General features: G+C 38.9%; 1 protein-coding gene across 2 annotated transcripts in view; it reads left to right on the forward strand.

Moving 5' to 3' along the window:
- The first annotated feature begins 571 nt into the window (after positions 1-571).
- grip2b (glutamate receptor interacting protein 2b) overlaps positions 572-24720 on the forward strand; it is a 264699-nt gene continuing 240550 nt past the window's right edge. Inside the window, exon 1 of one of the 2 annotated variants that reach the window (XM_085161249.1) lies at positions 572-1089. In XM_085161249.1, coding sequence (XP_085017375.1) covers positions 1035-1089 — 55 coding nt within the window. In that variant the 5' untranslated portion in view covers positions 572-1034. The remainder of the gene's footprint in view (positions 1090-24720) is intronic. The other variant, XM_085161245.1, reaches the window with a different exon arrangement.

Consider the following 24720-nt stretch of genomic DNA (forward strand, 5'->3'; position numbering starts at 1 on the left):
GTCTTGCAAATGGAACATACTTGTTTCATGTAGAGAAGGGGATTTAAATTCAGATGCAGAGGAGAAGCACAACTTCTCTCCATGGTTGCCAAAAAACCACATAATTATCAGCATACTGTAGCTCCACCCCATTTCAGCCGGAGTATAAGTCTATTTACAACAGCTTAAACCTACTGCGTGAGCGTAGAGTGTGAAATTCAACTCTGCCTTTTATATCCACTTATATGATGTTCCCTATTCCTGAATTGCTTCATTTACATGGGTTTAACATTTAAAATTTGGAGTCACAGAATGAGTTAATGACTGAACTATCAGCATCTGCTCCTTTTAAGGGTCAGTGTGAGCTTAGATGTGTATTTACATAAATAAAGTCTCAATATAGATAAAAGTGTACAGCTTTGGTATATGTAAACTGAAAAAGTACTTGGTAAATGGTGATCAAAGCCACTTTTCTATTTTATTGTTTCATTTATTTATTTTATGTAAATTGCTAGGAGGGAATGTTTTTTCTTTCATTTGTGAACAAAGAGGGGAAAAACAATCCTTTGATATGAAAAGTAACAAGTAAGAGAGAAACAAGAAAGAGAAAGAGGATGGCAGTGAAATTAAAGAAAGGGGGAGACAGCAAGGACACATTTGGAGTAGATAAGGAAAGAACTAAAGCGAGGAGTGAATGGAGTCTATTAACCGAGTGAGAGTGAATGAGAGAGAGAGAGAGACAGAAAGACCACTGGTGCCGCAGCGGGACCGACTGTCACACGGACTGTCAGAGGGGTCGTTGCGGGGAGAGCTGCAGCTACTCGCCGTTTACAGGCAGTCAGACAAGAGGGAAAACATAAGAGGAGAAAGTAGGAGAAGAAGAGGAAAGGGGGAAGAGAACAAGAAGGAAGAGGAAAGCGCTACATTGCCAGTGGCTGCTCTTAACTGCTTGCCCTCACCTCCACCGGACAGGATCTACTGCCCCTCATCATCATTCCTCTTCATTATTATCACCATCATCCTCTTCATTATCCAGACCTCTCTTCCTCATCACCATGCCGGGTTGGCGGCGGAACCTTACTTTCTGTCTGCAGCGGATGCACGAGGAAGGTAGGAAGACAAAACAAATTGCTGTGTGCGTGTGTTTGCACTAGCAAGTGCGCGCGCGTGTGTGTGTTTGCGCACGGGCAGCACGATTTCCTGCTGTTTAAATTGGGGCTGAAATATGAGCAGTTGGGTTCTGGAGACACTTTGAATCTTTATGATTTCTGCTTCATGTGCTCTGAGTTTTCTGGATCACTGGAAGTGTGTGTGTGTGTGTGTTGCGTTGTTTGCGTTTTGTGGGTTGATTGAGAAGCACCTGCAGCTTCACTAACTGTGTGTGCGCGTGTGTGCGCGCGCGTGTGTGCATGGATACGCTCGGGCTGCTGGAGCTGCGCGCTGTGCGCACACGTGTCACCACTGGTTTGTTCCGCCGTTTCAGCAGACATTGCGCGAGGCTACTGATGCTGGCAGGTCAGGGCGCGTGTTAGTGCGCATTTATGTGTGTGTGAGAGAGAGATGGAAGGAAATCGAGTGAGAGAGACCCACAGACACGCAAACACATAGAGGCAGCGTGCTGGTCCTGCAGCATGAACACAGGAGAAGGCAGACAGTGATGATGTTGGTCAGCTAGAATGTGCACGTGCGTGATGTAGCTAAGAAGTGAATGCGCGCAGATGAGAAAGTATATGTTGCATGTGACATAGAGACAGAATGGTGCTGACAGTGGAATGAGAGAGAGAGAGAAAGATGTTCTGCATCCCTTTTCTGGGCATTTTTGTGTTTACACACACACACACACACACACACACACACACACACAATATAATGGTATGTAACACTGAATTTAAATTCAATCCAATCAAATATGTGTCTTATTTAAAATAATACGCTAACAATATTAGGGTGTGTGTGCATAACAGGATGGTCAGTTGTATGTGTGTGACCTCATGGTTTTATCTTTCCCAATAAAAAGTAATCTGCAGCATAAAATCGAATTTTAAGCACCAGGGAGCTTCTAACTTTAAACAGGCTGTTTCTTGTGTCAACATGAGAAATCCCCCTTGCCTGAAGCCAGGTTCATAAACAAATGGAAAACATCCAACATCTTTGGGGTGAATTCAAAAACTGTAAGCCAACTTTATTAATAGGGTCTTTTTTGAAAACCAGTTTACAGAAAGTTAAGGCTCTTGTAGTGGTCTGCTTAGCTCTTCTTTTTTTTCAACATTACATGTTTAGCAATCATAGAAGACATGTTTGTGTCTGATCCCTTTAATGGAACAGTGACGTTAATGTATTCTATCACAGTTGCAGAAAGTGTGCGAGTGCCTAAAGAGTGCTAGCAGACCGTGTACCATCTAACCTCGCACACATGTTTTTTTGTTTTTGCTTTCTTGAGACTCCTCTACTTGTTTACTTAATCCATACTTGTGAGTGCAAGAAAGAGAGGTAGTGGACAGCTAAGTGAGAATTTATGGGCAGGACAGATGCCAGAGTTTGTGTGTATGTGCATATGTTTGTGTTGGGTGTAAGGTTTTATTTACTGTATGGGTGTGAGACAGAGACCAAGTGAAAAAGGTGGATTTTTTTCAAGATTAGTGTGAGTGTGATGAAAGAGAAATATGGGGCAACACAGAGTAAGACGGTGTTTGTTTATGATGTGTGTGAAAGAGAAGTGCAAGGGATGGAGGGACATAGTGGAAGAATGCTGTGTGCTCTTAGTGTTTAGTGGGCAGGAGATGCAGCTTTTACATTAGTATGCTGGTGACACTGTTGTTCATTGATAAGTGCCTTATGGATCTATGAATGGCTGTTTGAGGCCCCTTATTGTACCAGCCTTCAATGTTTTATTTTATTTTGTTATAATGGGGGTTGACAAAATGTGCCAGGTAAAATCTACTTGATAAAGGGCAGGTATCAAAAAGGCAAAATAACATTAACACTTTCAAAGATATAGTCCAAACAGGACACAAGTAAAATATGCCACAATCAGGTCGTCTTTCAGACATGCATACAAAGCTGTAGGCCTGAACAGACAAGAAGATGTGCTGAAGTTCAAACAGAATGGGGGAAGAAAGGGAATTTAAGTGACTTTGAGGGTGTCAGACGGAGCTGGTCTGAGTATTTTAGAAACTGCTGATCTGTTGGGATTTTCCCACACAACCATCTCTAGGGTTTACAGAGAATCATCTGAAAAAGAGAAAGTATTTTTGAGCGGCAGTTCTCTAGACAAAAATGCTTTGTTGATGCCAGAGGTCAGAGGAGAATGGCCAGACAACTTTGAGCAAAGAAAAGAAGGTAACGCTAACAAGAAAAACAAAACAAAACACCTTGTTATGATCAAGGTATGCAGAAGAGCATCTCTGAATGAATGACTTGTTGAACCTTAAAGCAGAAGGGCTGCAATAGTAGAAGACCACACCAGGTGCCACTTCTGCAGGAAACTGAGAAAACTGAGCAACTTGCATGGGTTTCATTTCTGGTGTGACATTGAGACTGGTTGGGTCAGAATTTGACATACACATAAAACCTAAACATAAAAGTATGAATCCACCTTTTCATGTATCAATGGTACAGGCTGGTGGAGGTGGTCAAATGGTGTAGGGGATTTTTTTTTGTTGCATACTTTGGACCCCTTAGCATTGTTTAACCCAGAGCTTCCCAAAGTGTGGAGCCCGCCCCCTGGAGGGGGGGGGGGAGGGGGCAGGGCCATTGCAGGGGGGGTGCGGTGTGAAAAGGGAAAAAAAAAACCGCTTGGACACTGCTAGCACGGGCGCCCACATTGAACATTTTTCTTGTAAAACAAAGTGGGGCCTAGCAAAATAAGTTTGGGAACCCATACAGCCTACCTGAACATTGCTGATGACCATCTCCACCCCTTTATACCCATTTTCCGATGAATGTTTCCAGAAGGACAGTGTGCCATAGTGCAAAGCTCACATCATCTGAAGCTGGTTTTTGAACATGAGAGTGAGTTTACTTTGCTCAAATAGCCTCCGTAGTCTACAAATCTCAGTCCAATAGAGCATCATTGGGATGTGGTGAAATAGGAGATTTGCATTGTGGACTTACAGCTAACAAATCATCAAATGTGTGATGCTTTTACTTCAGTATGGACAAATAAGGAGTCCAACCCAGTACTAGAAAAGTTTACCAAATACGCTTACATTAGTGATTCAGAAAATGATAACCTAAGTCATTTGATATTTTCCACATGTTCCAAAGCAACAAAAAATACTGCAAAAATATTAACAAACAATTGTTTTTGTATGTGTTCTTTAAAATAAAAAAACAGTCTCAAAGTAGCAACATTACTGAGACTGATGACAGAAAATGTTGCTATGGTAGTATTTTCCAGTACATAAACAATCTGTATGCAATTTCTAAATCAATAACATGGGCTAGAATGCATAGAAATCACCATTTGCTCACATTAACTGGCATATCCAAAAGGGTTCAGCAGTCAGGTCATTTTCCGCTGTCAGATGCATTTATGTTTTTATGTTTATTTCAGTTTCACTAATGATCATTTCAAATTAGCAGGCTGCATAAAAACTATTAAAACTCTCACAGGCATTTATACTTATTTATACTAAAAGAAGTCCCTTCACGTTGAAGAAGCATTGTTGGAAAAATAGAAAGGAGTCGGTAACTTCTTTTTTTGGATAAACCATTGTGTTGCATTGTGTGGGTTTAAGAGTGTGAGTGCATGTGTTTTGTGCAGTTAAAAGGAAATGACCACTGTGTAATGCATTTATAAGTAGCTTCGCCACCACCATGTAACAACTGTTTGATCAAAACATCTCATCCCCTGCAGAAGGACAGATTATGGATAAGCAAGCCTGTCAGCATGTATGAGTGTGTGTTTTTGTGTGTGCCGTAGAGAGAAAAGAGGGGGGCAGTGTTTGTGCATGCAACACACATCCATCATGCCAGAGATGGGGAGAAATTTAAGGGTTCAAATAATAACGGCGATTGTGATCTGCATGAAAGATGGAGGGAAGGACTCAAAGAGAATGAAAGGTACAAAGAGCCAAATGAAAGAAGAGTCAGAGAGAGAGAGAGAGAGAGAGAGAGAGAGAGAGAGAGAGACCTGACAGAGAATGTCGTAAGAAAGAAATGGATAAAAACAGAGGAGAGCATCAAGGAGAAAGATAGAGGGCTGGTTTCTAGTGCTTATCATTTGAAGGAAGAGATCCCATTCATCAGGAGACTAAAAGATCAAATAATGTGCTGGTTAGTGGAGAGCAAGCCTGCCACTGTGTGTGTGAATGTGTAATAAACTGTGAGCTGGTGATTGAGCTCCAACCCCCCAAAAAGCCTTTTAATAAGGCTAAGTTGTGTTATCACTGATGGGTGGGTAGTTGAGGGGGCATGCAAAGAAGGAGCTCAGGATGTAAGAGGAGGAGATAGATAAGGGAAAAAAAGACTGGTATGTGTCAGATGGTACACTATGGACACTGAAAGTGCTAGTAACACTTAACATTATGGACATGCATGTTTATTTAGAAATATTGGTAGAAATTACCAAATGAAACTATAGATGGGGGGAAAAAGTAGTACCCACCACAAATCTAATGGTTCAGAGTAAGGCTTAAGTTTTTTTGCTTTATTTTTTGCATTTAATTATAACTTTCATTTATTTATTTATTTAGTTTTGACAGATGTAACGGCACTTAATACTACATGAAGCTTCAAACAGCTGAACATTTGATAATAGGGTAACTACTTAATTGCTAACTGGAAATTGTAGATTGCTAATGTAGCATGATTTGTGATTCGACTGTTTTGCTTCATAAGAGAATTCATCTGTATGCTGATAGAAATTTAATTATCAACACCAGTAGCTACTTGTTGCTGAACTGCTAGCCAAAGTAAATAGGAAAGTGTTCCTATGTGTCGCTTACTAGTACTATGGGCAAAACACTACACTGAATTTCATGTTCTGAGATAAAGTGTAAGTCACAAGTCATGGTGTGTTTTTGCAATCACTTACAGCTACCGAGTTCCTGAGGTCATGGTCAACATGGTGTTTTATTGGTCACATGCTTGTTACTGAATCTTTACTTGTGATATGCAATTTATTTGACTCTTTCTTTTACCTTTTATTATTCCACATTTTCATTTTGGCTGTTTTCCATTGGGTTAAATGGGGACATTGTTTCTCATCCAGGCCTATATAAATTTACCTTTGTAGGTTTGAACTGAATAGAAACCCTAATTCTGCATTTGCGCAACTGTGGTACCTTCAGTAATTGACATACATACATGCTATATGTCCATCACTGAACACTTAAGCCTATTTATTAAGACCTTATAACTATTCACCCATTGTAACAAGTGCTCAGTGACAGGATAGCCAGTGTTGGGGAGTAACGTAATACATGTACCATCGTTACATATTTAAAATACAAAATATGAGTAACTGTATTCCGCTACAGTTACCATTTAAAAAGGTGGTATTTATAATACAGTTACTTTGTTGAAATAAATGGATTACATGGCGGTATTTTCCTGTTTCATATGTTAGGCTATGCCCTCTCTATTTTTTGCAATTCCACGCCGGTGGAAACCCAAACACAACACGCATTAAGAGGCTCTAATGTCTGTGTCTCAATCTCGTGTCTCAAAATGACGTGAAGAAATATTAAAAAAATTATTTAATATGAAGGCAATAGGCAGAGTGTTACAGGCATACCCCTAAAGAATGTAGCCTCATGGACAGTGTAGTCCGTGCTGCAGGGAGAATGGACTGCCATACCCGTTATGTGTCTGTGAGCGAGGGAGGGAGAAAAAGGATAGTAGAAAAGTATGAGTTGTCACCGAGCAGAAACGGGAGCTGGAAGCATGTAAATATAATAATAACCACTTCAGCCAAAAAGAGTGCCTGACGAGCCCAGTTGTAAGTAAGCTATTAAGACTCGACTGTACACTGTGTTCATGTTTTCCTCCTGTTAAATCCTCCCAATTCTTTCGATCTTTGGGCTGAAGGAAGGACAATACTCAGTGTATAAATGCTCAATCAACAATCTTTTATTCCATACAATTCAACACTTTATGAGTATAAACCATCCGGATGGGGAGACATGCATGCAGAGGGACACAGCAAATCTCAAACTGGTGGAGGATTACTCAAACTCTTATAGCCTCTAGTGGCTCCCACCTAGTCGTAAAAACCTAAACATTCACATTCTTTCTAACTCCTAGCAAGCCTGACTTATGGCCTTGGCTCCCTATTTTGTCTGCCTTCAACAACGGTGGGGGTGAAGTCTCCCGTGGAATGTGCTCTCTGTCTCCTCTACTATCAGAAAAAGCAAGGTCCTGACTCTCTGAAAACAGTATTTCTTATAACTCAGCAGTATATTGCATCATAAACAATATCATTCATTCACACTGAATCAGCATTCCAATGTAATACAAATCAGTTTAGTAACTGTAATAGTTATCACCTTCTTCTAATTCAGGAGAATACTACAAACTAAAACTACATAATAATTTCACAATCTTTAATTAGGGGTATAACATGGCATAAGATAATATTATAATCCCACACTCCGAAACAATAAGTTCCGTTGGAGCAGCCTTTCAACGCCTCTCTCTGTCTCTCGCTAGCAAAGTTGACACAGACAACAAAGTAAAGCTAGTTTTCGGCTCCGAGCCCGACGCGGAACCCGACGTATTAACCAGAGGTCCCTTTACTACTGTTCGGAGCCACGGACCTGTTTTATATACGTGCAGAATAGTTTTCAATACGAGATTGCTGCAAAAAGTGCAGCCTTACCTAATGTCCACCCTACTGTTACTCATTTTATATTAACATTAAAAAATCTAGTTGGTATTGGTATGGCGAATAACCTTCAGTAATAGTAATAAATCACACAGCAATAGTACATTCATGTAGTTGTAAAAAAGTATGATAATATATTAAGTAATCCAAAGTATTCAGAATACGTTAGTCTCATTGAGTAACGTAACGGAATACGTTACAAAATACAATTTGGGGCATGTATTCTGTAATCTGTAGTGGAATACATTTTAAAAGTAACCTTCCCAACACTGAGGATAGCATGCAGACAAAGGAAGAAAGCTGTTTCATCTGTACATTATGTCAAAGATATAGATGAATTTCAAAAAATTATTGTGCTTGTTCTTTAAAATTGCGTACTATAACAGACACAAAATACAAGACAAGGCAACAGAAAAGTGCATTTGAGAATAAAAAGAGAAGATATCTTGGAGTTGGTTGTTTATCATGGTTGTTAAAGATTACAGACTGGCATTTTTCTATATCAGTAGTATGGGAACTCCAGGCCTCAAGGGCCGGTGCCCAGAGCTGGACTGGCCATCGGGCATACCGGGCTGATGGTGATTTTTCATTTTTATGGGCTGATGGGTGTTTTTTTGTTTGTTTTTGTTTTGTTGTAACAGTATAAACAATGAAAGGTGGTGGATTGGCCAGATGCTGGCCGATGTCAGATATAAACCAAGTTTAGGTATAGTTTATTTTTGTTGTGCTGACTTTTTACAGTCAGTTACAACAACTTGTACTGCGCACTAGCTAGCATGACGGAGTTTCTATACTGCTGGGTGGGTGCATTGGTGTTACTGATAGTGAACTTTATTCATAAGGCTAGTTAGTAGAGTTGCCAACCATCCCGTAAAAAACAGAATCGTCCTGTATTCAGAGAAAATATTACGCGTTTCGTATTGAGCTGAGAATGAACACAGTTTGTGTGTTTCAGCTAGAATGGAAAAAGACACAAAGCTGGATTTATTCTGTGTCTTTATGCTGCACAGCTGCCTCTTCTTCTCTCATTCTCTCCCCCTCCCTCTCCTGTTACTACTTCAATCAAGAAACTGATCAATGATCAGCTGATTGGCTTTTCTCTCTTGTTTGTTTATCGCCCACTTTGCGCCCGAAAGAAGAAACCGGCAGATGTCGCGTAAACAACAGCAGCACGTTTAAGCTTGATGAGCTGTTGTTAGAATTTATTTAATATTAATTTCTAGTATCAGCTGATGTTTGCTGGAGCCACAGCTGTAAAAGCTGCTGGTCATGATATCAGTTTGGTTACCTGGTGAGAGGGAAACATGAAGATGAGACCAGGAGATGTCCTTACTGAATCATCAGAGCTGAACAGGTGATGGAGAAACAGGTTTACCTTTTAGGTGACATGAATGAGTTGAAGGTAAGTTATGAACTGTTTCTGAGAGACAAATAACACCAGGATCCTTTTCTATTAGCTGACAGCTGGTAACTGTGCAGGGGCGGGTTTAGCAAAGTTTTGCCAGGGGGCCAGGTAGGGCATTAACAGGGAAAGGGGGCACAAAGAAATACTTTTCTTTCTTATTCTCATTTAAAACATCACACTTTTAATAAGTAATTATCTGAATCTTACAACCAGTTTTTATAAAATCTATAGACATCATACATATACCAACAAGACAGTGTACATCACTGTCACAACAGCGTTTGTTTTCATTCAAAGGATTTATGGCTTTTCCTATAATAATGGTGGGCCGGTCTCTAGTCAAAATGCCCGGGCCGATTTTTTGTCCCAGTCCAGCCCTGCCGGTGCCCTGCAGGTATTAGATATCACCGTGGGTCAACACACCTGAATCAAATGATTAGTTTATTACCAGGCCTCTGTAGAACTTCAAGACATGTTGAGGAGGTCATTTAGCCATTTAAATCAGCTGTGTTGGATCAAGGACACATCTAAAACCTGCAGGACACCGGCCCTTGAGGCCTGGAGTTCCCCACCCCTGTTCTATACATCTGAAGAATGTATAGAATTAAACTGTATTAACTCTTGCACCAATAATCAACAATAATCAATAAACTCTTGCACTCTTGCAACAATAAAATCTATTAAGATCTATTGCTGTGGGGACAAGTGTTGCTCTTGTTAGAGGAATGCCCTTCTTAAAAATTCTTTGAAAACTATGCTGGTTATTCTTTGAGTATACAGAAAAGTGCAAACCATGTTTGACTGACAGTATGTATTCTATGAATATATATATATATATATATATATATATATATATATATATATAAGGGGTGCAACGATACACAAAATTCACGGTTCGGTTTGGTTCGATACTTTGGTGTCACGGTTCGATATTTTTTCCATACAAAAAAATGTTCATGCCTTTTTAATTTGTCATTTATTAAAATTATAAATATATATTTTAACTCAAAAGTACAGTTTTTAAATTTAATGTTGCTGAAACAACAAGGAGATAAAATAATAAATCTATCTGATCGAGAAATCACTCATCTTTGGAAAAGAGAGTTTATTACAGAGAAATGGCTCTTTCCAAAATAAAAGCTATACTATATGCTTCTTCTGGGCTATATTCTCAGCAGCATATTAAACATATCAGGTCCCCATAAGGAGAATCATGTGCTAACGGCTGTCTAAATGACTCTGTAAAGTTTGTAGCATGCGTGCTTGTTGTTTTTGTCTGCTTCCACTTGTCTTTGCACTAGGATGATGTCGGCGTAAATGTGCAGTCATATTCATTTTGTTCCCACTAGTGCTGTCAGCGTTAATCTCGTTGAAATGACGTTAACGCCACAACACGGCAAATCTCCGTAAACGAGCTACCGCGGATCGCCCCGTGCGTGGGGCTGGACGGCGTCAACACGTGAACGAGCTAACTGCGCTAATGCAGTAGTTCCCACCAAAGTAATTGAGCATTGCGTGGCACATCCGACATACTGTTTTACTTTTGTCCATGACGCGCTTACCTTCAGGGTCATACATCACATGAAAACCAAAATAGTTCCAAACGCCAGATCTGAATGAGGGTGGGGGAGGTTCAATTTGCCATGTTGCAAGGAGAGCTTAACTTCTGTCTCGCTAGGTTGCCCTGCGCTCAGTGAATCTGCGTTCGACCACTCCACCTAGGCTGCACTGTCGAGTGCAGATCCACTGAGCGCTCAACACAGACAGCATCGTCAGAAGGAAAGTTGATAAAATAAATAAAAAATTTTGTATTGCTCGATACATATGCGTACCGAACCGAAAACACTGTATCGAACGGTTCAATATCGATACGAGTATTGTTGCACCCCTAATAAATAAATAAATATATATATATATATATATATATATATATATATATATATATATATATAAGATCTATTGCTGTGGGGACAAGTGTTGCTCTTGTTAGAGCAACACTCGTTCATGGTAAAATAGCAGAAGGTTAGAAAGCAAGCTAAAATATATTTTAGTTTGGGATGGATGGATGGAAAATCAATTTACCCTTTCAGTGCCACAGTTCCACCACTTGAAATAATCTTTAAATAGGCTGTTTTTTAAACTCCCTTTAAAATGACCGCTTAAGCACAATTAGAAATCAAGCTTAGTGTTAGTTTGGTCAGGTCACAAAGTGAAACTAAATCATTTGATCCGCATGAAACGACTGATGTTAGTGCCAAACCACATCAACTAATGGCTCAGAAATAAATGACCAACTGTTAATATACGACACAGTATTTAAACTGTTTAGCCTGTCAGTAGTTGCAGGTCATCTGCAGGCCACTTTGCAACCCACATCTGCCCCAGATCATGCTTTTCATGCATTGTCTGAGCAAACAAGTGTGTGTGTTCACATTGATGTCTGCTTTGTTCTGTACTAGGGGGTTTACGGTGCTTTCCAAACCCGTGTCTTGCATGCAAAGGGTCGGGGAGGTCCTTGAATGGAGCCATGCTTCCAATTCTAAATGTGTGCAGATGGGAATAATTATACTGATAAAAAAGGAACACTTAAATCAGTTCAGTACAATTTTTCAATTCAGTTTGATTCATATAATGCCAAGAAACAACAACATTGTATGTAATTTTTTGAGGACAAAATGGTCATTTGAAACTGAAATCATCAATTCTTTAACCCAAGTCCATCTTTTTATTTATTTACATATTTGAGTAGCACATATTCTTTCGACTATTGTGACTCTTAAATGGTTATCTGATTTGTCACTATTATGGTTATAATATAGTTACGTTTTACAAACAGAAAGTATTTAGTTAATTAGAAAAGATAATTAGAAAATAATTTTAAGTTATAACAAGGTCACACTACTTACTTCTTTTATGATCATAAAAAAAACAAGTCTTTTTTCACTCACACCCACAGGATGACTCTTTTTGGAAAAATATAAACATAGGCTATTTGAAGTTAGATATTGCAGAAGCTAAAACAAACAAAAAAATAAAAACAATGTTTGATCTGATGCAGCTGTGAACTAGTACAGTATTTAACTACTATAATCTTTTCAAGAACTTTGGATCCTTTGCTTCCAAAGATGCTACTTTTATACCATCTTTTATGGAAAGGCACTTCACTTCCTGGATCAAGACTGGCTTTGTCTCTCTAATATTGTGGTGTCCAAGCCAAAGCTGAAGCAACCTTAACAGCCAGATTACTTTAGATACTTTAGAATGTTTGCCTATGATGAGTACACTCACCTTCAAGTGTGGACCGTGCTTTGAAAACATGTCACCTTCCGTTGGCTTTCTAATGTTTCTTTACAGTAATGCTATTGAAAGATACAGACTATAGGTTCCTTCTCTGGGAATTCTGTGCACATTACATTACAGTCTAATTAATGCTACTGTACAGTAGCATTATATTCATTGTAATGCTGAAAATTTTGCACCATTTTTCACTGGTAATAGTTTTCACCGAGGCAATTTTGTTTGATATTATAGTGTTTTTTATTGTTATACTGTGTAGGTTAAGGCACTGATAGAATTGTAAGGTTCAAGGCTGACAAAAACAAATTGCAAGTAATGGGAAATACTTTAGTGTCAAATGTAAAACAATACAATGTATTATGAGTCCTAATCGTATTTACAGTCAGTGTATCTGTAAATTGTAATCTTGTTAATGTATTTTTGTGGACCCCAGAAGATAAGCTGTTACCTTGACATTTTTCGATGTCCTCACATAAATAGCAGAGACAACCTGTGTGTGTCTCTTTGTGTGAGTTTGTGTGTGTGTAGGGTGGGTTGGGGGAGTGGGGGGTAGAAGGCATGTAGCCGTAGGTTAGCAGTGGGTGAGAGCAGTAATGCTGCTTCAGTCATAATAGGATCTGACGATGACTCATGCACAGCGAAAACAACAAATGCTCCTCTCTTCCCTCCTCTTATCTTCTCTTCCTCTTCTCATCTCAGTCTCATTTTTCTTGTCTCTTTTCCCAGTATCCCTTGATTCTTTCTTTTCTTATTCTGTGTTCTCTCTTTTATCGTCTTTCCACCTCCTCATCTCTTTTTTTAACATCTTGTCATACATTATTCCCACGTGCATCATATCTGTTTGCCTGTCGTTGTTTTATTTTGTTTTGCTTTTCTCCTTCTTCTCTTCTTTTATATTTCCTGCTTTCTCTTTTCTACTGTTTCCCACAATATTTTTTGTGTGCTTCACCCCTGATGGAATAATGTTTTTCATCATATTTTATTTTCTCTACTATTTTCTCTTTTTTCGATGCTTCTCTGAAGACTATTTATGTTTTCGTCTTTCTTTTTTCCTTTGTTTTTTCCTTTTCGGCCCCAATCATATTTAAGCTTGTGCTCTTTTCCCTCTGCAGTTTGCAACGATAGAATTATTTCCTTCCCTGCATAGATAGTTATATCTTCTACTAACCAAGCTCATTTTGATAATCCAGATGTTGTTTTATTTATTATTATCAGTGATCGACTCAGCAAATCTATTAAAGTTGTGTTTGCCAAAATTCAGCAAAAAATGACATGGGGTCTGTTGTGTTTGTCCTGAGCTGATTGCTTATTGAAGCACTAGTATGTCTGGCTTAGTTGTCCACATGAAAGTAAGACCAAGTAAGTATGTAGTAAGAACAACTACAATTTTCTTCATTAGTTTCATTATCCTTGGGTCATTTAAATCTATTTAAGTCGTATTGACGAATTTGACCAAAAAAGTGATAATTTTGGGAGATAAAAAAAAAGTAGAAAGAAAGAAAACTTCTTACTGAGGTATGTACTTTCTTTTGCCAGCTGAAGAAGGAAGTCATGGTCAGCAATATGAAATTTTGAGCCACATTACTAATTCTACAAGCAGCAAAAAAACATTGTTTCTCAGAAAAGGACCTCAATGAAAAGACTCCTGAAACAGATGATTACTTGGTTTAAGTCTTCTTAGTCAAGATGGTGAACACTGCACCTTGCTGGTGTTCTCCTTCTACCATAATATGGTAAAGGGCTTTGCTGTAATCTGGACTGTTTCCCCTTCCTTGCCATTATGTGCATTTGACCTCATTTCTAAATACTATTATGATTTAGCTTTATTTAACTGATCACTCTTTTATGGTGAGGTGTTTGAGAGCAACAGAAAAATAAGGTTGATGTGCAACACAAGTTCTTGACTGAATTTAATTGTTACACGGTAAAACTGCCAGACCACCAAGACACGTCTATTAATCACACTGTCTTATCTTTTCTCCCCATTGTCATTGTAGCCGTACCTCTCTGCCCTTGCTCATCTCCTTCCACCTTATTTGTCTTTGCTTTACAGACACATAAACTGTTTTTTTTTCTTATTTCTACTGTATATGCTCATCAAAAACCCAATGCTTTTTCCTCATTTCCATCTTTTGCATGTAGTGTACTGCTCTTTAATACGCTATAAGTTTATGTGCTATGTTATGTCTATCTGCATCTCTGCTGTTGCTATTTACTAGCAGAGGCAATCATTTGCTTTGAGCTGGGTGTTTCATTCACATTCCTGTTCATTTGTCATTACTGCATTCTAAATGTAAATTGCTGCAACCCCTGCTTCACTGCCAGTCACTGGCCTGATATACCCCTCTGTTTTATTGCAACATCCAAGTATATCCACATTGCTTTTCTGCATGTCATTCTTTCAAGCCCTGCAGTTACCTGATAAACCTTCTATTCTTTGAAGATTTTAGATTGTTCCACTGTAATCTGCTGAAACGTCTAAACTTCTCTGTTGAACCACAAAATATCAACCCACCATTTTATCAAATCCCTATACGTGAATGGAGTCTTTGTTGTTGACGTTTAAAGCTTCCATTCGGCAATAGGTTTAACAAAAATAACTTGTTTAACAAGTTATTTTAATGTTTATATTTAAATAATTACAGCTTTTACGCTGAAAAATTATTAAAGACAACAGTTTATCAAAACGTTATCCATAATACCATTTTTGGACTTGTGGGTGCATTGCCCATGTCAAACCTTTCTGAGTGTTTGGAAAACCATGAAAACAGCTTTTCATATAAACGTCTGGTTAATGAGAAATTGAAAAGGCCTATATAGTGCTACATTTCCCCACCTTTCATTTGGACTATCCTCTCCATTACAATCCAAAATCCTGCTGCAAGTTCCACTACATAAGCCAGAGCTCAGCACTATCACAGAGGATAAGAGAATTGTGTGTGTAGTGCTAGTGGTGGAGTAAAAGTGGGGGCGAGCTCAGAGCCAGAGAGATGGGAAAAGCAATGAGCTCCAGATAGATACAAAGTCATGAGTGAGTGTGAGAGGGTAAAGGGGGAAAAAAGATAATTGAGTTTTAAAATGCCCTTTTATTGATCCAGTAGCAGAATCATAAAGCTGCATTTCATTGCATCAAAAAGCAAAATTGCATCAGTGCTTCTCTCTCTTGATAAAGATGAGTAAACAAAAATAAAATGAAGCAAAACACAAGGAGAGAGAAAAATATCAAAAGCTTGGAGAACAGGGATTGAGGGAATTAGTGCTCAATCCCCCTTAGCAGCTACAGGGAACGCGAACAAGCATGGAATTCAACCCCAAATCCCAATTTGAGCTGCTAATAACATCATGAGAGGAGAGTTATTTCAATGCCATTGGTCAGCTTGTTATTGTAAACACAATTTCTGATTGCTGAGACATCGTCTGAAAGTAGTAGATGTTACGTAGTTGTACTTGTGAATTCCCCTACCTCCGTAACTTTCTAATGACGTGATTTTGGGCAGTGGCTTCAGACAGTTTCAGACAGCTGTAGTATTTTGATAGTTCATAGGTGTTATATAATGTTTTGTAGACCCACATGTCTTCATATTGTAGCAGTATGCCCTTATTTAGGGGTTATGCCAAAATACAGAAATATTTCACTTGGCCTACTAGTCTATCTATGTATAGTTCTGTGAGAAATGAAGTACATCCCATGATTCAATAGCAATTAAGAGTGAAAGTAATCAAATGCAATGGAATAAGTGATCAGTTTGCTACTATTGAGTATTTAGATGTTTGTTAAAACAATCCTGCAATCATCCCAGAAGTGTACATCCCTGCAAATTAACCCCAAGGTCATGAAATTGATTAGCATGCCTGCTAGACATCTTTTGGGGAATGTGCTCTGGACATCAGGCCCCAGAGCAGACCCAGGACTCAATGGAGAGATTTCATCTCTTGGCTGGCTTGGGTTCGATTCATTGTCCCATCGGATGACCTGAAAGAGGTGGCTGAGGTGAGGGAAATCGGGGCTTTTCTTTTAGACCGCTGCCCTTGTGACCGGAACCTGGATTAGTGGCAGAAAATGGACTGATGGATGAATGGATGGAAATAAGTATTCCATTAGTATATGTGTATACCGGCCCATTTTGGTTTTCTCCCCATGCATACATTAGTAAATCTGCATCACTCTGAGCCAACAAACTTGAGCAATCACTGATTTGTGCATGATATGATCGTACACACAATTTGTGCATATGCACTCTTAGTTAATGGGGCAAATGATCCAGTAAGAAGTTGAAGGCTGAAAAAGAATTAAGGTGTAGTAGTGGTCTAGTCCAGAACTAAATCTGATTGAAATGTGTCAGCACTGCACAGAGTGCTTTCAAAACATCCCTTTTCGAATGGCTGTGTGGAATAGCCTGTCCTTTGGGTTTCTCTTGTGGTTTGTGCTGCTGTTGGTGTTTCAGCTTAGCCCCTGCTACAGAGAAGATAGGAGTCATACACAACAACTTCTTTGTACAGAAGTGCAACCAAATGTTAAAAACAAGAAGCCGTTACTTCACATGTAAGAGCTCACTATCTTCACATATAACATCTTTTAATATATTTAAATTTATATGATTTTACCTCGTATACATGTACATGTGTCCCCAACTATGCATAACATAATGATCATCACTCTATATGCTTTTCTTAGAGGACTGCATACAAGGATATCTCTAAATCGTCTGCTTGGCTGAATTATCACAATCCATCCTGCATAACAAAAGATCTACACAGGTTAACACAGCGCCTTGAGTCCTACATAGCAGGGTCCCTATGATGCACTAGCTTGTAATATTTCCTGTTGTTGTCATTCTGAAGTGACTATTGCTATTTTACATTGTGTAAAATAGCAATAGTCAATTTCTTGTGTTTTTCAAAGAATCCGCATTAACTCCATATTTTAAACAGTACAAAACAAGCAACATAAAAAATGGATATGTAAAGTGTCACATTCTTAACAAAAAAGCAGACCTCAGCCTTTTGTCCTATATTTGTGAAGGTCCAGTGAACTCAGTTAAAGTTGTGTGGATCAGAAAAGCTTGTAAGAATTACATCAGTCTGTTTCCTCTGATAAAAAAACAAGTAAATAAAAAAAAACAACTGAAAAACACCACAAGGGACAATAAAGAGAGAAAAAGACGAGGGGAAGAATTGCAAGTGTCAAGTAAACTTTCTATCACAAAATGAAATAGGACAGATGAGGTTGAGAATGAGCCATTTTCCTGACTTGTATAAACATGCATCTACAAGATAAATGGGGAAGCCACAGTTGAATTTATTATTGCCTGAATACAATGAATTGTATGTAATGGCCATACAACCACAAGGGAGATGTAGTTCAGCAAAACATTGGACATTTGAGTTATTGCACAACTTAACTATTTATTGAATGCATTTCACAGTTTTATGCATGGTTTATTTTAAGCTAACCTAGATAGACAGAGAGATATTTTGTCACTGAAACTGCTTTAATAGTGAATAAATCTTGTTTTTTTTAATATATGTTTAAGCGTTGATTTTTTCCACAGTCTCCAGCCAGACACATGGTTTTGCTTTTTGCATCCTTAAATGTCCTTAAACTCAATTCAGCCTCTATCCTAGTAGCTGCAAAGTACCCACTGCACTGTGTGTTTGTGCATGTGTGTGGCTGTTCCTCTCTTTGGAAGAGAAAGTGTGAGATATGTGTGTAAGCATGTGTGATTATTTGTGTATGTTTGTGCGTGGCCCCGTCTGCTCTCCACTTTTAGCTGACTGACCTGCAGACAGACAGGGCAGCTCCACAGAGAGTTGTGCCTTTTGGCCTTTTCTGCAGCATGTGTGTATATTTGTGCCCGTGTTTATTTAGTACAAAGCGGATGTTTGTCAGTTGCTGAACGTGCAGTCCATGCATGTGACTTTGTTGTTGGTGACAGATTTGCTCATGTTGCTTTGTGAGTTCCTGTATATGCACGATTAAGTGTAAAATGTGTGAGACTCAGTCAGTGTGTGTGTTTTTATTAGCTTCAAAAGGTAACATATATTTTGGTATTTATGTTTAGCTTTGGGTCCCATTTCCAATACTACTCTGCTAAAAAAAAAAAAAGTGTGCGTTATTCTAAGATATAATAATATCTGGATAACATTTGGTAGCACCATCTGCATGTTTAAATAGAATCAAACCATGCATAGTTGGTTTCCTCATTTGGCATTCTCTGCCCAAATGCCCATTGACAAGATCAGCATTGAAGTCACTTAAACTGACAGTATCTGCACTTTGAGTTCTGATTGTTCTACCCTGTTGGCCGTAGATGCTACCTTCTTATCCTACACTCTCAATTACCTGCTGTGCTTTGCATTTTTATGTCACACTGATTTAATTCCACAAATAAACTAAATATGAAACACTGCTCTGCTGTCATTCATCAGATACTTGTGGTCTTATTGATATAGGCCTTGCTTTGCTCAGGAGGTAGAGCAGGCCACCTACTCATCAGAAGGTTGGTGGTTCGATCCCTGACTCCTCCAGTCTGCATGCCAAGTATCCTTGGGCAAGATACTAACCCTAACTTGCTCTCCGATGCATCCATCGGAGTATGACTGTGTGTGAATGTACTTAGAAAGCACTGAGTATAGATGAAGTGCTTGTGAGAATGGGTGTGAATATGGCATGTTATATAGAGCGCTTTGAGTACTCCGGGAGAGTAGAAAAGCGCTATATAAGAACCAGTCCATTTATAACATAAGATTCTTATTTTTCTGAAACTGTAAAGTGAAGTGAAAATGAAGTTATGCAATGTATTACTTGGTGTAAGGGGCTGCCTACTGGTGATACTGTCATGGCAGGCGAGGCAGGCCGTGTGGAGGTAAAGTGAGGACCCAAGTGCAGGCAGAGGTTTGTATGAGGAGTGAGTTTATTTAAGGTGGAGATGGCAAGGACAGGAACTAAGAAATAACAAAACTGAGAAAACCTAAATACATGAAACTGAAACCAAAACTCACAGAGTGACATGCAAAGGAACAAAGGAAGGACCACGGAAAAAACACAGGGAGACTTGGGGAAGACATCACAGACAAACCAGTAACCCACAACAGAAAACAGAGGGCTAATATTTTCACAGCGGCAATAAGGGAACGGGAAACAGGAGGGAAACACAGCTGGGAGAAATCAGAACTGACGAGACAAGGAAGCAAAGCAGAATACACTAATGTGAGTGTTACGTTCCCCTGAGGGGTCTAGGCGGTGAGGGGGAGGTAACAAAAAGTGACAAAAAAGGTCAGAAAAAGGAGACAAAAAGGCATAAGGGTTAAATTAAAGAGTTTTTATTAAAATTCCTATCAAACTCAACTAAAAGAGACGGACAAGCCGCTATCACCATTTAAGGAAAACAAACAAAACCCAAGCGTTGGTCAATAAAGTAAACGTAAGCCAAAAAGAAAGAGAGCAGCTCACTAGCTGCAAACCACAATAACACGGCTCACTAGCTGCATACACTCACATGGCACTCTGGCCCAGAGCTCACCTTTTCCTGGGCTTAAATCTCCTTGATTACTGACGAAAGTCAGCTGCACAAAAGGGAAAGGTGGCACCTCAGGCAGAAGAGGTGGTGGGACACGCCCACACAGGCACCTTCAGGAGGAGGCCCTGCTAGGGCCGTAACACCCCCTCCCATAAATACAAACCAGTGGTTTGTCAAATGATTATTATAAACAAAACTTCAAATCAAGTCCGTAACCGTCTCCTCAACAAATTGCAGGCTTTCCACCTACCAAACCCCATAGCAACGGTTAGGCATTGCCTGTGGAAGCTGCCAACCTCATCTCAATGGGTTCAAAATACTTACTGAAGGTGGCCGCAGACCCTCAAAACAATGTCCCATGTGATAGCCAGGGCTTTTTTGAGCCATCAAATGTGGAGAACACAGCAGGCATTCAGAAGACCTTACTACAACTACTACATGTTGGTTAGCCAGGGGTGCAGGTCTGAGTGGTGTTATACCTGATCTGTCCACCTGCAGGTCATTTTGAGGAACTGGGACATTGTCAACCAGCAGCAGCTCAGGGCTAGTTGACCTCTTACACTTACTACAGGGTGCTACTGAGCAATTCTGCTCCACGTTTAGCCTCTTAGTAGGCCTGGCAACCATGTCGGTTTGAGAACCACGACTGACTTTTCTCAAAGCAGGCCCTTTTTGCTTTGAGTGGGCTTTCTGTTTGAGTTTCAGCCTCAAACAGTTAGCAACAAGGTGTCCAGGTTTGTGGCAGAAGAAACAGAGCTTCGTTTTGGGTCTCGAAACCACAACTTTTTCATCCTTGTTAGCTGGCCCACTCTTACCTTGCCAAGATGTACTATGGCACAGAGGGGTATGACATTCTACAGGATTTGTTTTATGAGTTAGGGTAAACTCATCTGCCAGTATGGCAGCCTGCTGTAAAGTGGAAACCCTTTGCTCACTTAAATAACAAGCAATAGACTCAGGAACAGAGTTTTTAAAGTCCTCCACCAGCATAAGCTCACGTATGGACACAGACCTTCAAAGTAAAACAGGAAGTACACAGAGACACACTGGAGGGAGAAAGAGAACATGGAGGAGCACATGACGGCATGAGGAAACACAGAACACAAGGAGTGGGAACACAAAGCACCAGAACTAACACCACAATATAAACACAAACACACAGAGGGAGACACAGAGGTCAACTATACGAGAGGAAATTACTAAATACATAGGGAACTAAACAGAATACAGGAAACCTGAACTGGACAGATACCTATTGAAATGATATAAAAAAAACAATCAGTCAATGTTCAGATAACATTTTAAACCAGCAAACTCAGTATGATTCACTTGTAATGCACTGCCATATGTCATACAAGTGTTTCCTGCTTTTAGACAAATCCCAGAGACTTTCTGAATGTTAAATATTTGAAGTACAATTCAAGGTCTATAAGAAAGTAGGGTATAGCTACTCACAAATACAGTTTATCAATGGCAGGCTGATCAAAGAGGTTTATTTATTCAAATGTCACCGTGTGTATTTCATCAAAATCTATAAACGGAAGCTTCCATTGTGGATGCCTGGCTGTTGTTGAGTTGGCTTAACTGCTTATGCAGAATTCAGGCAGTTCCTTAATTAGGTTTCAGTTAATTGCACACCCACATGCAGCTTATAAGTCAATTATAGGCTAAACTGATCGTGGGCTATGAAAAGGAATAACACATACACTTTAGTAGGCACATCACTACCACCCCCCAGCATGTCTCGGTGCCTGCCTCTCTTCGACTGTCATCCATGCTGCCAACCTAACAATTTTCACAGCAATGAATATAAAATGAGGTGGTGTTTCTTTATATTTTTTTGTGTTAAAAGAGTGTGTGTGTGTGTGTGTGTGTGTGTGTGTGTGCATAATGCTTGTTTTGGTTTCCTTTGTTTGTTTTCTTTTAAATGTGTTTGTTTTGACACAATGCGCGATACAATTTTATGAAGAACAATAACAGAAATGTAGACAAACTTTTTAAGCTTGGCATCAATTGTTGTTTGATGTTTTGGGGGAATAATAAATGTTTTTGTTTTGAGGTGATGTATTGTTACATTGTTACAGCACTGTTGTAACAATTTTATTGATTTTTATATTTATTTTTGAGGGGAGCAGGGTGGACAAGGTGGTCAAAAACAGCTTGAGTTTGACTAGGTCAGCTGTGGCTTATACACGGTCTTCTTCCAACAATCATTGTTGGTACACAGCTTCCCTCTAATCTTACTCAAGTAGTTTTCATTTCTGATACTCATCAAATATTAATCATATGAACAAAAGACTGCAAATCGCTCATCTGGTTGCTCTCATCATTGTTGTTTGTTGGAACTTTGGAACACCTCATTGCCTTTATCAGACAGCTGTAGTTTGTTGTTTGTTTATAAACTCTCTTTCCCCTATCTTTCTACAGATGTAAAGGTATATGTGAGCGATGAAAAATCAATCTCCCAAATGTTTATTGACATATAAATATTTCAATAAACATTTCAGTGGGAGGATCTGAAGTAAAATTGTGTCTTTCTTGGATGGATAGCAATGTTTGCTAAAGAAATAGTTACTGAGAGAGGTTTGTCAAGATACGTGAGATTAGATTAAAAAAAGAAGCTATTAGAGTCAGATAGTTGGCATCTTTACAGGGAAACACTTTCACTTTGATTTAAAAGGATTACAATTTGACCAAGTGTGTCATTTTTCTAGGTATCCTCACATGAACCTTAGGTGACTCTGCACTGAACTCCACATGACCTCCTGATTCCTTTATCCTAGCATAATGCATGCAACTGTGTATATAGAGTTTTTAGCACGTTCATTATTATGTGCAAGTGTTTTATCTGCTTTAGGCTAGATATTATCTGTAGTTCACGTCGTTCTCCAGGGCTTGGTCTATGATTTTACGAGGATAATAAAACAGACAAAAAGGTGGTGTTTTTATTCGCCCTCCTACAGGCAGATTTCATGTCTGTTTGTCTAGATTTTAATCTACAGTGGAAGCTAAAAAAAACATTAAATTAAAATTCACAGATTAGTGTATTATGTTCCAGGCAGCAGACATGGCTGGGCTAATTACTTAAGATGAGAGGACAGACAAAGGGATAGTCTGATGCATCTGGAAGTCTGGTATGCAAAAAGTTAATCTCTATGAAGTTTGTTTGACTGTTAATGTTGAATTCTTGACTGAATTTTTTTTTTGTAACTTTAAGCTCTAAAATTGAACTACTGCAGTATATCAACACAACTGATGATGTCATTGTGTTTATTATTACTAACTTGCTAATTACTAGCAAGAAGGATATCAACTTCCTGAATGCCGTGTCATAACATCTGGCTATTGCCACACAGCAATTTAGCTTTTAATTATATATTTTTTAACAATGACTGGCACTTAAAGCTGAAAGTATTGGGTGGCGTATTCACTGGCTGCACCAGAATCCTAGAAAAAAACTGACAATTAACTAGATATGCTAAGTTAACAGACTTAGCATATCTAGGCCAAGGCCAAACCAGTAATATGCTACTGGTTTGGCCTTGAGTGTCTGACAAAGTTTAGGAAATACTGAAGTGTTCAGGTGCTCTCTTCCTGAACTTGAGCATTATGTGTTACCACTGTCTCCATGAATGTCTGAGAAATAGAAATGTAATATGCTAAGATAGTAAAACAAGAAACGGATCAGGCTATAAGTCACCCATAGAACTCCCCCCACTATACTGCAATGCAGACATTAGCAATTTCCTGAAAACATTTTTGTTTAATGATAAATTCAACAAACATTTGGTTTGTGTGTAGCTTCTAAAAGCTTTGATATTTTTTCCACACAGACATATGATCAGCTGTTCTATGATGTGATGTGTGAGTGTGAGGAAGTAAGCAAGACACTTGTCGTCATCCTTGCTGAAGGTACTAGTCTGTGTAGTACTGAACCACTACAGAAAAAGCAACAGCGTGACAGGTGTTCACACCTTTTCAAGCTGGTGGGTTATACTATTTTGTCTTTGAAAGTTTGTGTGTGTGGGTATTGCTATTTATGCAGCTGCAAGGTCTACCCTGTTGTCACACTGTCAGCTTTATCTCTTTGCACCTCACATCTTTGTCAGATAGATCACTTCCCTGTCATATCCTCCAGCTTCAGGACACAAAGGACAGACTATCCAAAACATTAGCTATAAGTTGTAAACCTTAAAACTTTGATTTTTCAGTCACCATTTTTGTAGTAGTTATAGGTTATGTTAGTCGAGGACACTGACTGATAGCATTGATGTGTCAACATTACACGTGACACAGGATACAGGATGGATGGTTCCTAAAAAGGTTTTTATCAGGGCCTCTTTAATGTTGTTCAGTGTATGTGACTAACCTATCACCTGCTTTCTAGCTTGACAGAGGCAGCCTAGCCAAAAGGTCCAAAAACAAGTCTTATAAAAGAAAGAAACTTACATCATGACTTTCCCCTTTAAAAACACAATTTATACACAGTAAAGTTGATTTGTTGAAATACTCAAATTCTCACTGAGATAACACTGACATGTTTAAGTCATTCCAGTCAAAAATAAAAGTGTTGTAATACTTCATTACACACAAAAATAAAAATAAGTTTACTGATTTTTTATTTCGTCCATATTTCTTTGTAATTTTATGAGTCTGGACTTTTGGTTGAGTTAGGCAAGCACTGTAATGGT

This window comes from Neolamprologus multifasciatus, chromosome 5, assembly GCF_963576455.1.
Source record: "Neolamprologus multifasciatus chromosome 5, fNeoMul1.2, whole genome shotgun sequence".
In the NCBI taxonomy this organism is placed as follows: Eukaryota; Metazoa; Chordata; class Actinopteri; order Cichliformes; family Cichlidae; genus Neolamprologus; species Neolamprologus multifasciatus.